This window comes from Artemia sp. Qi Xiang Cuo, chromosome 9 (assembly GCF_049724085.1).
Source record: "Artemia sp. Qi Xiang Cuo chromosome 9, ASM4972408v1, whole genome shotgun sequence".
Taxonomy (NCBI): domain Eukaryota; kingdom Metazoa; phylum Arthropoda; class Branchiopoda; order Anostraca; family Artemiidae; genus Artemia; species Artemia sp. Qi Xiang Cuo.
The window spans coordinates 24,272,268-24,288,686 of record NC_142802.1 but is presented as its reverse complement, the minus strand read 5'-3'; the positions used below and the strand labels follow the sequence as shown (position 1 = coordinate 24,288,686).

General features: G+C 32.8%; 1 protein-coding gene across 1 annotated transcript in view; it reads left to right on the top strand.

Moving 5' to 3' along the window:
* LOC148948471 (phosphopentomutase-like) overlaps nt 1-16,419 on the top strand; it is a 53,288-nt gene that overhangs the window by 16,131 nt on the left and 20,738 nt on the right. Inside the window, exons 3-5 of the mRNA XM_089094401.1 lie at nt 4,929-5,151; nt 9,114-9,353; nt 15,058-15,245. Coding sequence (XP_088950527.1) covers nt 4,929-5,151; nt 9,114-9,353; nt 15,058-15,245 — 651 coding nt within the window. The remainder of the gene's footprint in view (nt 1-4,928; nt 5,152-9,113; nt 9,354-15,057; nt 15,246-16,419) is intronic.

Here is a 16,419-nt window from a genome sequence, read left to right as displayed (position 1 = left end):
AAAAGAAAAGGTCGCAAAAATGAATTTAGAACTCATTATCGTAAGTCCAGAACTCAGCAATATTGAATAAGGTCTATATACACATGGAGAAAGCTACCTCACCCGGAGATTTAACTGGAGGACCTAAACTATTTATCCATGCTTCTAAGTGTTCTCTTGGAGCAATCTTCCGAGAATCTCGTATGACTCAAATTCAATGGACTCAAGTGCCAAATTAATCATCTTTTTTTCAAGACTATTCAAAGTAAATTTTATAGGTGGATATTTTAATTTTTCTGGGAGATGAGTGGGAGTGGGAGCACTGAGCTGTCCGACAAATTTAATCATTGGTTCTCTACTTTTTTCTCTTCTTCTTCTCTTTTTGTAAAAAGTAGCCACAGTGCAAATGAAAATTGATTTTGGTCATTGGATGCAAAAAGCTGTGTCAAGTTTTGCTGAATCTTGGCTAATCTTGCCGTGGTTAAATTTTCCTTGGTATTGTTTTGTTGAGCTGAAATTTGCTTTTGCATGCTAAGCACGTCAACATAATTAATATTTTGGGAGAGGAGATCTGAAAAAAAGACAAAATGGGGAAACATGCTAGAATTTTTAGAATTGCGGATTAAATAGTGAACATACTAAAGTTTGAGAAGGAGTCAAGCCCAAGCGTCCTTTTTCTTGCAAGTGTTGAATTTTGTGTTTGTTGAGTTTTCGTTGGGTTTAATTATCGGTGTGCTGAGCTTTGCCTGGGTATAATGTTGGCATGTTGAAATTTTCTGAGTGTTGAATTTTACATGGGTTTGAGTTTCGCATGGATTAACTTTTTTCAACTCCTAGATTGAGTTTTGATAGGTTGAATTCTGTATTGGTTGGAATTCGCTTCTCTTAAGTTTTGGCGTGTTATGTTGGCCGGGTTGAGTGTTGCGTATGCTGAATTTCTGCGTGGGTTTAAGAAATCATCTCTGTTTGAGAGAGTTTGTTGAAAAGCTTAAAAATATTTTGATAGTGTTGTATGTTTTATATCAGTGTAAAAACTGAAATATACTTGACTAATACATTCTAATTCCTCTTAAATTTGTCCCGCAACCGAATACTTTCAACGATAGCACTTATAGCTTTCGAATCTATTAGAGGTTTCTCATTAAGTATATAAACTAGCAACGCATTCTTACACTGCTGTAGTTCTAATTACTTTTTTGTTTGTTTTATACGTCTCCATATCTAGCTCATTAGAAAGAGTTGTTTGAGCGTCTACACTATCTTTTCTAAAAAGCTTTTCTTATTTTAAAAGCAATTGTCCGTGTAGAATTTTTCCTCCCATTTAAAGGAATACCTTGTTATCGCTTGTTTATTTTTTTAATCGCCTTAAATTCTACTTGGAGTGATTTAATAGAATAGTATGCTCTTCGCTGCTCTTTGGATTAATGGAAATATTTTTTCAGCACACAATGGGAACCAGTTGTGACATTGGCATGTTATGTTGACGGTCGTGACACTAAAAGGTGCTCTTGTGTGCCTCACAGCTCACAAAGTGCTCTGACTGTTTTATTTTAATGAATTCAGACGTATAGAAACAAAAGGGGGGAACTGAAAAAGTACAAAAATCTGGTAAACAGAGCTGCCAAAAATTTAGGACCTCAGGTTAAGTAAAAGAATAAAGAATGACGGATTTCCGACGTATTAAAAATGTCTATCTAGTAAAATGTTCATTTAAAGGGAAAATCAAAGAGATTAAAAGCTTTGCTCTAAAATTTATATCGTGCCTTTTATGCTTTTTTGTTCCAGCCTTTTTGCTTTATGTTTTATAAACTAACCCTTTTTCAAGGTGGGAAGTGATATTTATTAAGTAGTTGCTATGTGTGAAATTTGAATTTTATTGTTTGTTTTTTGTTTGTCTGTTTTTTTCTCAAAGATCCGGTAATTGCTGAGTCCGATAAGCCTGCCATTTAAATGTACTTATTTGATGTCTATTGTTTTATGGTAGGGCGCTAATCTTTAGTGGGTCCATAAACAATGCAGTTGCAAAGAATATACGTCTTCGCACTTAATTACCAACCGATTTTGAAGTATCTTGCGTACAAAATAATCCTCTTATCTCGTTTCCATTTTTTTTTTAATTTGATGAGAATTGATTATGCGGCAGCATTTCTGCTTATAATTTGTTGTAAGGAGAAATCGAATTTTGCAGGAGTTTTGACTTCACCAACTCGTCCAGTAATGTAATTAAATAAAAAAAACAAGTTTTTTTAACTGAAAGTAAGGAACGACGTTAAAACTTAAAACGAACAGAAATTATTCCGTATATGTAGGGGGCTGTCCCCTCCTCGACGCCTCGCTCTTTACGCTAAAGTTTTTTTTATTGTTTAAAAAAAATAAAGTTGTGAGAAAGTCAAACTTTAGCGTAAAGAGCGAGGCGTTGAGAGGGGACAGCCCCTTCATATACGGAATAATTTCTGTTCGTTTAAGTTTTAGCGATCGTTCCTTACTTTCAGTTAAAAACTTGTTTTTTTATTTAATTTTTGAACGTTTTTGAATTAATGCAGGTTTTGATTTTGGCTCACCGTACATGAATAATTAAAACAAAATTTGCATATTATATTTGGTTAAATGGCTTTCTCGAAACTTGTTTAATTTTATTTACGAACGTTTTTATTAGTAATAAATATACGTAACTTAGAATTAACTTACGTAACGAACTTCTATAGTCATAAATTTTTAACACGTATATTAGAGGGTTCGCCCCCTAGTCAATACCCTGCTCTTTAAACTATGTTCGAATTTTTTCCAGTTCTTTAAAAATGACCTCTTAATCACAATCAGTTGATCAGTTGAAAAACTTGTTTTTTTTTATTTAATTCTTGGTCTTTTTCTTTAATAATGCTGGGAAATCCGGCGCCCCCTTCATAGTAATGTCCCTTTCCCCATGAAAACTTCCTTCATGGAAAGATCCTTCCATATAGACCCCGACCCTCTCCTTCCCCCACCTACCAGAAAAAATTTCCTCTGAAAAAGTCTGTATACTTCCCAATAACCAATACTGTATGTTAACATTGAGTAAAGTTCATAACTTTCAGCCCTCCCCCTGGGGACTTTGGGGGATCAAGTCATCCTAAAAGACATTTTTATCATATTTTCGACCATGTTGAACAAAATGGCTATCTCAACATTTTTATCAGATGACTTTGGGAAAAAAATGGGCGTGGGATGGGGCCTACTTGCCCTCCATTTTTTTTTGTCACTTAAAAAGGGTACCAGAACTTTTAATTTCCGTTCCATTGAGCCCTCCCACGATATTGTAGGACCACTGGGTCGATACGATCACCCCTGGGAAAAAAAACAAACAAAAAACAAATAAACAAATAAACACGCATACGTGAACTTTCTTCTGGCAAAAATGGAAAATTCCACATTTTTGTAGATAGGAGTTTGAAACCTCTACAGTAGGTTTTTCTGATACGCTGAATATGATGGTGTGATTTTCATTAAGGTTCAATAATTTTTAGGGGGTCTTTCCCCCTTTTTTCGAAAACCAGCCAAATTTTCTCAGGCACGTAACTTTTGATGGGTTAGATTAAACTTAATGAAACTTATATATTTGAAATCAGAGTTAAAATTTGATTCTTTTGATGCATCTATTGGTATCAAATTCCTGTTTTTTAGAGTTTCGGTTACCATTGAGCCGGGTCGCTCCTTACTTACAGTTCGTTACCACGAACTGTTTGATTAAATAAGCAAAACGAGTTTTTTTTCCAGTTTAACAGTTCGTGGTAACGAATTGTAAGTAAGGAGCGATGCGGCTCAATAGTAACGGAAACTCTAAGAAATAGTTTGATGACATTGATACATCAAATTTTGATGCTTATTCAAAATGTATAAAATTCATCAAGTTTTATGTTACCCATCAAAAGTTACGAGCTTAAGAAAATTTGCCAATTTTTGAAAAAGGGTGAAACATCCCCAAAACATCAAGTGATCTTAGTGAAAATCATACCTTTAGATTCAGCATATCACAGAACCTTACTGTAGAGGTTTCAAGCTCCTATATACAAAAATATGGAATTTTGCTTAAGTGACCAAAAATATTGGAAGGCAGCTAGTCCCCCTTCCACGCCATTTTTTCCCAAAGTTGTTCAATCGAAATTTTGAGATAACCATTTTGTCCAGCATAGTCGAAAATCTAATAATAATGTCTTTGAGGATGACTTAACCCCTCGTAGCTTCCGGGGGAAGGGGTACAAGGTATGAACTTTGCCATTGTATATTTATAGTATTGGCTTTTGGGAAGTATACATATGCTTTCCGGAAATTTTTTTTACGGGAGAGGGGTTATGTGGGAAGATTTTTCCATGGAGGGTTTTCGTGGGGGAAGAGATTTTCCATGGAGGTGGAGCTGGATCTCCCTGCATTGTTAAAAAAAAAATCTGAAATTAAATAAAAAAGAAACAAGTTTTTTCAACTGAAAGTAAGGAGCACCAATAAAACTTATATCGAGCAGAAATTATTACGAATATGCGGAGGATTGCCCCCTCCTCATAACCTCGCTCTTTACGCTAAAGTTTGACTTTTTGTCCCAACTCTTTAAGAGTGACTGCGGAAACACAAGGATCATCTAATTAGAATCAGAATCTTTTTTTAAAAGTAGTCAAAACTTTAGCGTAAAGAGTGGGGTATTGAGGAGGGGGCAATATCCTCAAATACGTAATAATTTCTGTTATTTTTAAGTTTTAATGTTCCTCATGCTCTTAGCTGTTGGTGAGTAACTAAACTTAATGAACTTTACATATTCACAACCGCTATTAAAAGCGACTCTTTTGATGCATATATTGTTATAAAACTCTTTTTAGAGTTTCGGTTACTTTTAGCAAGAGTTTCTCCTCGCTTAAAGTTCGTTACCACGAGCAGTTTGGCTCGTCGATGAAGCCGCAATGTCTTACGGATTTGTATTTCAGGTTTGCTGCTCTGACTGCTCGTGCTTTTATTAATAAAGGAATTCCTGTGCAAATTTTCTCAAAAATATGCCCGACGCCGTTTGTACCATATACTATACTTTTGAATAAATTAGCTGCCGGAATTATGATTACAGCTTCACACAATCCCAAAGAAGATAATGGCTATAAAGTATATTGGTCGAATGGAGCTCAAATTATTCCACCTCATGATAAAGGAATTCAGGTAAAATATTTTTTAATTTTTTTAATTCAGAACTTACTTAATTATGGGTTTTAAATTAAAAGGAAATAAAGTTACTAATTGAAATGAGGGTTGATAATTTGCCACTGTGCCAAGAAAGAAAACTTATTGGGAGGGAAAAGTCAAAGGTTGGTCCATGTTTTTGTCCTATGTGTGGAGGTTTCAATAAAAGCGTATATCACTTAATGTATGAATGTGAAGAACTGAATGAGTGAAGAATTGAAGTTTTTGGTAGGGTAGATTTTGATTTTGAGTGGTTGGTGAGAGTGTGCGTGGATGAATGTTTTATGGGTGTAAGAAATTTGGCACGACTCCTCCGTCTCGCGATGGATCATTGAGCTAGGTTTCTTTAGGATTATATTTAGATCTTTGTAATTTCCGTGTAATTGTTATTTGGTTTATATATTTTGCCATGGTCTATGGGCTTTAAGTGTATATAAATTCTATTCTATTTATAGTTATATTCTACTTGTTCTTGTCACGTTACCTTTCAAAAGTCGGTTATAAAAACTTGAAATATAGCGTGGGTCATACAATGTTTTACTATTGATGTGTTGTTGAAATGAATCATCATTTGATAACTTTGTCGTCTCAACAAGTCGTTAGAACAAATAACGAAAAACGGAGAATGAATTAGGGTTCTGATCGTAACGCATTGCTGCGTTAAATCAGCTTCTGGGAAAGATATTGGCAATTTTTAGCATTAGTTTACATGTTTGAATATCAAGAGTTTACTTTGGTAAATTTTAGCAAAGGCTTGTGTCAAAGTGCCTTCTTAACATCAGTTTTTATTATACAATTTGTTTCTAGTTCTAAAAATGTTCTTTGAATTCTTTAGTTCTAAAATTTAAGAACTAAAATGAAAAAAAATTCACTAAAAAACTGAAATTTTATCTATGAAAGTAATACATAATAATATCATGGTCTTACAATTTGTAACACTTACTTCAGAAAATGAATGCGTGACTTTATTTGCCGAAGCTCAAAAAATATAAAAAAAAAATAGGAAAGGGAAACTAATATATATATATATATATATATATATATATATATATATATATATATATATATATATATATATATATATATATATATATATATATATATATATATATATATATATATATATATATATATATATATATATATATATATATATATGTATGTATGTATGTGTATATATATATATATATATATATATATATATATATATATATATATATATATATATATATATATATATATATATATATATATATATATATATATATATATATATATATATATATATATATATATATATATATATATATATATATATATATATATATATATATATATATATATATATATATATATATATATATATATATATATATATATATATATATATATATATATATATATATATATATATATATATATATATATATATATATATATATATATATATATATATATATATATATATATATATATATATATATATATATATATATATATATATATATATATATATATATATATATATATATATATATATATATATATATATATATATATATATATATATATATATATATATATATATATATATATATATATATATATATATATATATATATATATATATATATATATATATATATATATATGTGTGTGTGTGTTGTGAATAGTCGAATTTAACCCGTATAAGTAACACTTAAGCTGAAAGGAAAACACAAAAACAGTCAAAACCTAGAAACGATTTAGAGTTTGAAAGATAATTCAAGAAGTAAAGAAAATAGAAAAACTAACTTGAACTAAAAAAACAGAAAGCAGAACAGAAATTGTTTTAAACATGAGCATAATATTTTAAATATTAAAATTCTTATGCTATTTTTGACAGAGAAATTATTATTACTGGGGCTATGAAAAAAACATTTATAAGTAAAGTAATCATTTTTTAAGTGGATGACCAAACATGTTCAACTGTTGGTCCTTATTTTTAGGCAGCATCTTGTGAATGTATAAATTTTAGACAATCAAATTCATTGTCACTAAAATCTTAGAGATTAAAAGATGAACCTAATCAACTTGGTATATGAGATGTTCTGCTGTAAATAAGATGAAAAGGATTGCTTCCATGTTTTTTTTATTTTTATTTGATTTACAATATTTGAATACCTTTATTTATCTTTATGTAACAATATTGCTATAATGAGAGCATATGCATAGGCTATAGCTTGATTATCGACTAATTATGTATTTATTCAAACATAAAAATAGGAGGGGCCAAGGTTTTCTGACATGATGGTTACTGAAAGCTTTCAATGAATTGACCTAAAAAAAAACTCTAATTATTAAGTACTAATAACATACCAGGCAACGGCTAGTAAGTGGGGGTAACAAGTCGAATGGCTTCTGAACAAATATAAGAAGAAGAAGAAACACTTTATGGCTTCTTTAATATTGCCTGTTTCTCAAATTCATTGTTTCTTTTTAAGTTTGTTCAATACAAACATCTTCGTTAACATAATTTCTTATGTTTTTTATCTCAAGTTCTAGAATATTTTGTCGTTTTCTATTTCTTCTTGAAAGTTTTTTCAGGTTCAGTTTGGAATATCTGGAATGGCCTTTTATCTTGGAAAACCTTAGGCAACTGTAAAACGGCTGTTATGTGCATAACTTTTCCAAGCCATTTAAATATATTTTTACACACCTGCACAAAGATGGATAGGAGGGGAGCATACGGGGTATGGGAGATATATGGACACTCAGGGGAATAAGAACTTCGGCAACGTGATCTTGATAGTACTTAAATCTAGGCGAGGATTCCAGCCTTGGTATGTATGTATGATTCAAATCCTGTATTTTTTCAATATGGAAAACAAAATTCTGATGTTATTAAGCGTTGAACTATGCCCATTCTTGTTTTTTTTTGTTATTTTTTTGTCAATGTCTTTCCACAATTTATTTTATTATTCAATATTTATTTATATTTATATATATAAATTAGTTTTTTTTTTACTTACCTGTAAAATGGATCCATTGTAGCTCAACTGCTTCTGTAAGGCTGTTCCCCTATTAGCTTGTGTCTCTATTAACGAAGCAAAAGACTGGCCTTAGCCTTATTTTTAGGCTTAGGGTGTCCAACCGTTTTCGTATGCTAGATCTGAATAGAACACAAGGTTCTTCTTGGGCTTTATTTTAACCTTATTTTAGTTGGTGAAATACTTCATGCTATTCAAATTATTGATTAATAATGTATATATATTAATGTCACAGTGTCGTTTGAGCTGCATTCATAGCCGTCGAAGAAGAAAAAAAGACCTTTTTTTCTAAACCTTAGTTCAACCCCGGAAATTCTGGCAGACTGCTCTCTCTCCTTCCTGCCCTCTCTCTCTCCTTCCTCTCTCTTCTTTTTTTTTGCTTTCATAAATCGTTTTTCTACAAAAAAAATGTTGCTGGTACATTGCTTGATTCAATATAAATCTAGTTTTAGTTTTAACTCTTCATAAGTAAATTATTTATGGCTTATGAATGTTAGGCTGAGGGATTTCTGTGGAGTGTGGTATGGTTTTAATTGTATAATAAATGCAAATAAAAATAGTTTCGCGGTATATTGAGACTAAATAAAAAAAATATTGATCGAATATAACTTTAAATGTAAGTAAATATTGGGACAGTAGTGTGCATACTATTTTTGCCTACTCGCATGGCATTAACATAAGTGAGATGGATATAATCAGTAATTTTTTCAAGAGGTAGTTTAGTTTTAATTTAAAGTTTCCACGAACCGTCAACAGTGTATTTAATTTGGCTCTTGGCTTGATAAAGATGACATACTACACTCCCCTCTTTTTTATTCTCCAGAAGATTGTGGAAGACCCTGACCAGATCTGGGTAAAAATTATCATTTAATTAAGTTTGTTCAGCAACTAAAATGATGAATTTATTTTTAGAGCTCCATTTTAGAAAATCTGGAACCATGGAAAGATGCATGGGCTCATGAAAATATTCGAGAAAGCCCTTTGTGTACTGATGGTATTGAGATTGTGATGGATAATTACTACAAATGTCTAGCTCCGATGGTAACTTATCCTGACCTGAATAGGAGCGCAAATTTACGCTTTGTTTATACACCTGTCCATGGAGTTGGAGCTGAATATATGAGCAAAGCGTTTGAATTCTTCAAGCTACCAGTAAGTTTGTTTCTTTAAATGTTAAAAATATGCTATTGGAAAGTTTCTGAACTGTACTTTCGGTTGTTTCGATTGTGCGATATAATGTATTTGCATAATATTTTCAGAGTTACAGGTTTTAAGAATAACCAACTGGCGGGCAAAGTGGTATCGCTATGTTAATTTTGTTTATTTATGGTAGATGGGGGGTTTGGATAATGAACTTTCATTTTATTGGAAGAATCTATCATTTTGAATCGTCCTTGGAATTATATAGATTTTTGTAGAACGATCTATTAGCTGATTCTGTTTGCGTGGTGCAAGAACAAAGGAGTGGCATTTGGGGATGATAGATGTCAAACTTTAATGATGAATATCCACCGGTAGAAATAGGCTATTGAAGACTTTGGAGCATCTTTTTTATTATTGTGGTCTCTTGAATCCGCTTGTTCTGGTGTTTTGGGGTCTCGGGGAGATAATGTGTGACAAAAGTGACTAGAATTGTTGAAGCAAAAGACACCTAGTTGGGCCCCATGATAATGTTCCTGCTCGTGTCGAAGCGATGTAGCTTTTGACAAACATCAAGGTGGCTGTTATTTCAGATTCAGCAGTTGTTCCAGGCTCCATATGATTCCAAAATATTTTAATAAACTGTAGTACATGTACGTCATTCCATTTTGTCCTGTCAACACCAAAATATTAGCCTGAGGTTATAAATAGGTATATACAGGTAGAACCGATAAACATATAACGATGTCACTTGTCAAATCTATTAATTGTAATTAAGAAAATGAGTTTGAAAATCCCGTAAGTGTATTTTATTCAGAAATATCATGGGAAGTAAATCTCGGACTGTATTTAAATACAGCCACCTCGTGGCTGTATTTAAAGTTCTATTTAAAAGTATAAATAGACAAAGATTTCTTTATGGGATATTACTCAAGCTAGTCGAATTCCATGGTGAAAACGTATATCAGTATAAATTATACTGTTGTTATCCGTTAAGTTTACCTATTTTCAGACTGAGTAAGTTTTAGTGAACAATTTCATACTTTTAAATATATTCTTTTCAGATATTAATTTTGTTAGCTTAATACAACTTTTGGAAACATCGATTGGCAATATTCGAAGCTATTGAATCGAAAAATTCTGAAATATAAATAGGCTATATCATTTTTGATTCAGAAAAGTCAAATTTCAAACGAGCAGAAGATCCCACAAATGAGAATGAGGTTATAGTTTTACTTTAGCAAAAATAAATTTATTTTGGCTAAGTTTTCTTCCTTTTAGAGATATTCCTTTCTAATGTAGTTAAAAATCAAGTGACTAACCAAAACTTTCAATTTAAGCATTCGGTTTAGTTTTCAGTAAAGCACAAATTTGAGTGAAATTGCACCAAAGCTAAGTTTGACTTCATTATTCTTCATAATTCTTTTTGTTTCGTTTTGTTTGTATGTTTTCGCGTTTTAGGCGTTTTCAGTGTCTTTATTCATATTACTTCAGGTTCATTTTAAGTTGTTTAAGCTGTTTTATGCTCATTTCAAGTTTTTAATTCGGTGATTACTTTTCTTGAAGAAAGTTTTCCTTGTTTTCTTTTCCTGTTTACTTTTCAAAAAGTCATTTAAACAACAAACTACACCTCAATCGTTTGAATTTACAAGTGTGTCCATGTGTAAAATAACTTGTCTGAACTGTCAATTTGTTAATGGATGTAATTAAATGTTAGAGTCATTCTAGTGTAACATCATCAAGCTCAAAATAGTTAGAACTTGCTTAGAAGGAATTCTCTTTTCAAAATTAAGAAAGGAATATGATGCAACTATAAAAACAATGAAAGAGTTTTAGAATTCATTTCTGATATGCAAAGTGTACCTGCCTATTTATTGATAGATGTCATTGTGATTTCAAATATTCCCTCATCTGAACTTATTACTCTTTTTTCTTCGGTGTTTTTGCAGAGTTAGATATGGTTTCAACAGTGTTTCTGCATCAGAAAGCTTAGAATACTATAAACCCCCAAATGCCGCTATGTGCAGCGATCTTCTTGTGTCGTTTGTTTGTGGGTAGGGTACACTGTAATCCCTGTGATTTACAGGGATTTCAAATCTTCTTGTGCTTCTGTTTGTAATTTAATAGGGATCCAAGTCATGGTGTCGCTGGTTATTGGGTTTGGAATGGGGGTCAATGGTGGGACTGTAAGCTCAGCCAGAGTCGACCCATCTCTAAATGGGTACCTGGAGAAATCTAGAGGGGGGGGGGGGACATGGGAAGCGTCGGATGATTTGCTCCCAACCACGCATTGCACTCCTGGCCAAAGGCATAGAATCAGGAGATCGGTACCTGCGCAACGCAGACCATTTGATCAGTATGCGAAAAAGTTGTTTTTCTAAGTTTAAGTTCTATTTGTAATTTATCCCCAGTCTGAGTCTAGTACAGTAAGGCGTAAACAAAGACCTTGGAATAATACAGACCTGAAGTAACGGTATTCTAAGCCAGCTCTCCGAGTCTTTTATTTGTGGGAAGGAAAGGTTTTATGTGAAGACCTTGGAAGAGAACTAAACAATAGAATACCCATATAGCCTACGAGAAATTAAACTGTAATTTTAGTATATATTTGGCTCACGGGGAATTAAAATCGTCTGATGTTTCTCTATAATTTTACTCAAAGTTGGATTTTAGTAAAATAAAGCCTCTGGTCTAAAACACAGACCTTGGAATATTATAGAACTGATTTTGAGCCATCTCCGGGCGTTTTTCTTGTGTGGGAAGAATAAACCTTATTAGAATAGACCATGGAAGAGAAAGGCAATAGAATACACATATATCCCACAGGAAATTCAATTGACTAAACGCTCGAGTCTAGATTAACTTGGGTTTGTTTACGTAATTTTTAGGTTTCGAAAATCCAACTTGATTTTTTAAATGTATTTATACAGATTCGAGACTCCAACCTACAGATAGAGTTTAATAACATAAGTTTGTGATAAATTGAAGTCTGATAATTATTTTTGACGAAATTTTTAGGATTTTAGTTTTCCGTCAGATTTTTTCCATAGGCATGATTTTGCATCCTACATAAAAAAAAAGGTGAGACACAAGCACGAAAAATCGTAGAATTCTCATTTGTAAGTGTATAACTCGTTTTGTAGCTTTTATCTGGTATCGAAACATTAGTTTGCCAAGTTTTTGTTATCATTTTTATTGCCTTAAAGCCATTAAGGAACGATATGAGTTTGCTTTCTAAGGCTGGAATATTTAAGAACTTTATGATTCTCATTTTTTGTATTAACTGAGGAGAAATCTATCGCGTAGTTTGCCAAATCAAAAATTACCAGAATCTAGGAGCATTTATGACTTTTAATGACAATTTAAAACCTTTGGAGTATATTATTATTATAGTAACTTATACTAAGAATTGATTACTTGGTATATCTACTACTCTTTAAACGAGCAACAATGTATTAAATCATCTATGTATGTATATATGTATGTGTTTTTTCTTCAAAACGGCTTTTTATTCTTTTTTTTTTTTTTTTTGATTGGCACCCTGAGATTTTCTGGCCTGAAAAAACGAACTAGATAGGTCATCAGTTGGAGAAAATTCGTTTACGTCACACTTATATACATTCAAAGAGCAAAAATTACATCATTTTTTCTCCAGGGGTGGCCGCATCGTTTTTAGTATCTATGACACATGCAAAATGACAAAAGATAACAAATGGCTCCGAACAGCTAAAGAAAAAGGCATGGAACAAGAAACTGCAAAAATTATATTGAATTTTAAACGGAAATGTTGCACAACGAAATTTGCAGTTACAAGACATAGTAAAATTTCAATGGAATGAAGGAACGTGTTAGCTTAGCGTGTATGACACGTCCAAAATTACACAAGGTGACAAATGACTCTGAATTGCCGAAGAAAAAGGCATAGAACAAGAAACAGCTAAAAATCACATTAAATCGCAAACGAAAATGTGACTTAAAACTAAAGAATAACGCGATAATTTTGCTACTGCGTAATTTACGTATTTCAGATAAGTCTGCGAACCAAGATTAGAATATTGGATGCTCCAATGATGACAGTGGTCAGATATGGTTCTGAAGCACGGGCACCCCGAAAAAAGGAGGAAGGTTTGCTAGATGTGCTGTAGAGAAATTGCTTACGAACTGTTTTGGGTACCCGGCTGACCGACCGTATTTCAAACAGAAGCTGTACGAAAAGTTTGGTTCAATCCCACTTTCTAGGGTTATATTGAGAGAAAGGTTGAGATGACTAGGGCACGTTTTATGGATGAAGGACGACAGATTGCAAAAGATTGTCCTTTTTGGCCAACCGTCTAGGGCTAAACGGAATGCAGGTCGTCCACGGTTGGGGTTTCTGGCTGTGTTGGCATCAGGTGGCTTGGTGCTGCGGTGAGTTGTTAGTAATAGTAATAGACCTGAAACTGAAAAATAAAACGATAATTAGAATTTGCGTTATTTATATATTTCTGAGGGCAAGGGCAATGGAAAATTGTCATTTGTTAATGAATTATATAACAACGCAATTAAATCAGAAATATAACGACTGGGGAAAAGGTGGGATTTTTTTTTCTTTTCTTTATCAAGACTTAAAATTTACCCTTTACTAAACTAAATCAAAACTATTTATCTTCAAATGTATATCTGATGAGGTAGAACTGTCTCAATTTTCTGCGAAAAGAATCCAGTCCCTTACAAATTTACGCTTTGAAGTTAGAGTCAAGAGAAAACTAATAATGTTTAAAAGTATACTTCACTCTGAATCACTTCGACTGAAGCAAAAATTCAGTTTATGAAATTTCAGTCTCAATAAATATCCAGAGTGGCTCTAGTGTAGTTTCTTTTGAGAAGGAAACAGTGTAAAATTCTGTAAACAAATTTAAAACTATTTAAAGTACTCACTTATGTCATTCCTAAAAGTGTTTCACTTTACTTTAACCCTCCCCCTAATGGTCAAATATCTATCCAAAATTATTTATTATCCATGAATTTTTCTGTCGCTTGATTTTGTCTAGATTTCTTGTTTGCCGCTAAGTCTATTTGAAGAAAAGAGTCATAAATTTTGAAATTTTTTATAAAAATTCAGAAATTTTTTGAAAATATGGTTTGGAATATATATTGGACCTTTAGGGGGGGGGGGTAAGTTGAAACGCTCATAGGAATGATATAAGTAAGTATTTAAAACTTGTCTGAAGTTGTTACCAGATTTTAATAGTGTTTCGTTCTGAGGAGACAAACCTTTACGCTAGTACCTTCAGAGCAGTAATAAAAAGCGGCGCGATTTCGGTCCCGTAAATTTAGAAGTGGATGTCATATCTTCAAAATGTAAAAGAGGTGGTGCTGCCCCTCCATCCAAAAATGCCAACAATTGGGGGGGCCGATATTAGTAATTTACTGACTGCACTGCCGGGTTTAAGTATGTAAATTAGCTATTAAAATGACAAAGCTATGGCAAGTTTAAACGGAAATTGTGTTAGAGAAGTCCCATTTGGAGGGTGGTGTACTGAAGTAGATCAAGTCCAGGAAAGTAACTTTTGGAGCATAGGCTCCCAAACCTCAGTGGCTAAATTTGTGTCCCTCATTTTCGGATATACTTGTGCTAGGCTGGTAAACATTTGTAAGATAAATGCGTACTGACAATTAAGGTATTATTTTTTGTTATGTTGAATAATTGATTTTGCTTCCATCTTGAAACTATTTCCAGGCATATGTGCCCACCGAAGCGCAAATACTACCTGATCCCGAGTTTAGTACTGTAAAATTTCCTAATCCGGAAGAAGGTAAATCAACGTTGGACTTAGCCATTCAAACAGCGGAAAGAAATAAAATTCAACACATTGTTGCAAATGATCCTGATGCAGACCGTATGGCTTTTGCTGAGAAACAACCAGGGTAAGTTTTTTTTTTTTTTTCATAACAAAAAAAGCAAGCGTAATTAAAATACTTTCGACACAAATATAGACAGAAAAATGTTTGAATTTTGTTCTAAGTTTTTATTCACGTGTCTTAAACCGGCAAAATTGCACTGTTGGACGGGTGCATTCACGAAAACGATAACAAGCTAGTCAATTACCATCGAAGTTCATGTCTCAAATAGTCATACTCTTCTGTCATTCAGTAGAAACGGGATAATTGAAATACATGCGTTACCCGACCTACAGAATTGCAATTATTAACATATTAGGCAATTATTAACGCATTGCAATTATTGACGTCAAGTATTTTGGCTGTCGAATCTCAGAACAAGCGTATCTGCACTTTTATTGATTTTGAATCAAGGGTGGCTTCTTACGTAACTCTATGTCCTGAATTAATTAGCGTATACTATTGGTTCACAGCCGATATTGAGCCATAACTCCCTTAGGCATTTCTAAAATACTTATGCCCCCCTCGGGTCAGTCGGGTCTATAGTCAACCAAAGGGTGCACATTCTACCCATGACCCACCAAAATATTGCCATGCCCCACCGGTGGGGCCTAAGTCCCGCGTTGGGAATCACGGGTGTATTTTTTTTCGTAGTTGATTAGATTAGTTGCGTAGATTAGAAGTTCAATTTTACAGTGTATTTGCTGTTTGACCTAGCTCTCCAGATGCAAAACAGTATATCTGACGGATCAATAAAAGGCTTCAAAACAATCACTAGACCAAAATGGTGTATTTGGACCAACCACAGGCCCAGATTTCGAATAAAAGCAATCAGAGCATATTCACCGTCATCATTGTTTAGCCTTGATGCACTTTTTTAAAGCAGTTTTTTAAAACAAGTTTTGGCTCTCATTGTTTAGCCGTGATGCAGTTTTTTAAAGCAGTTTTTTAAAACAAGTTAAAACAATAACTTGTCAAACAAGTTATTAAACCAGAAGTGCCTGAGTTTGACTTGAGTTCAGAACTTGTTAAAGTGGTTAAAGAAAATGGGTGTTTGAAGTTTCGTATTATATTTCTTATGGTGTAAATCAATGTATCTCCGCCAAACTTCCGGAAGGGAATTTTAGAAACAGTATATATACAGAAAAGTAATGTATGTACTCAAGAACTTACTCAATCTTTCGCACAAAATAAGTAGCTT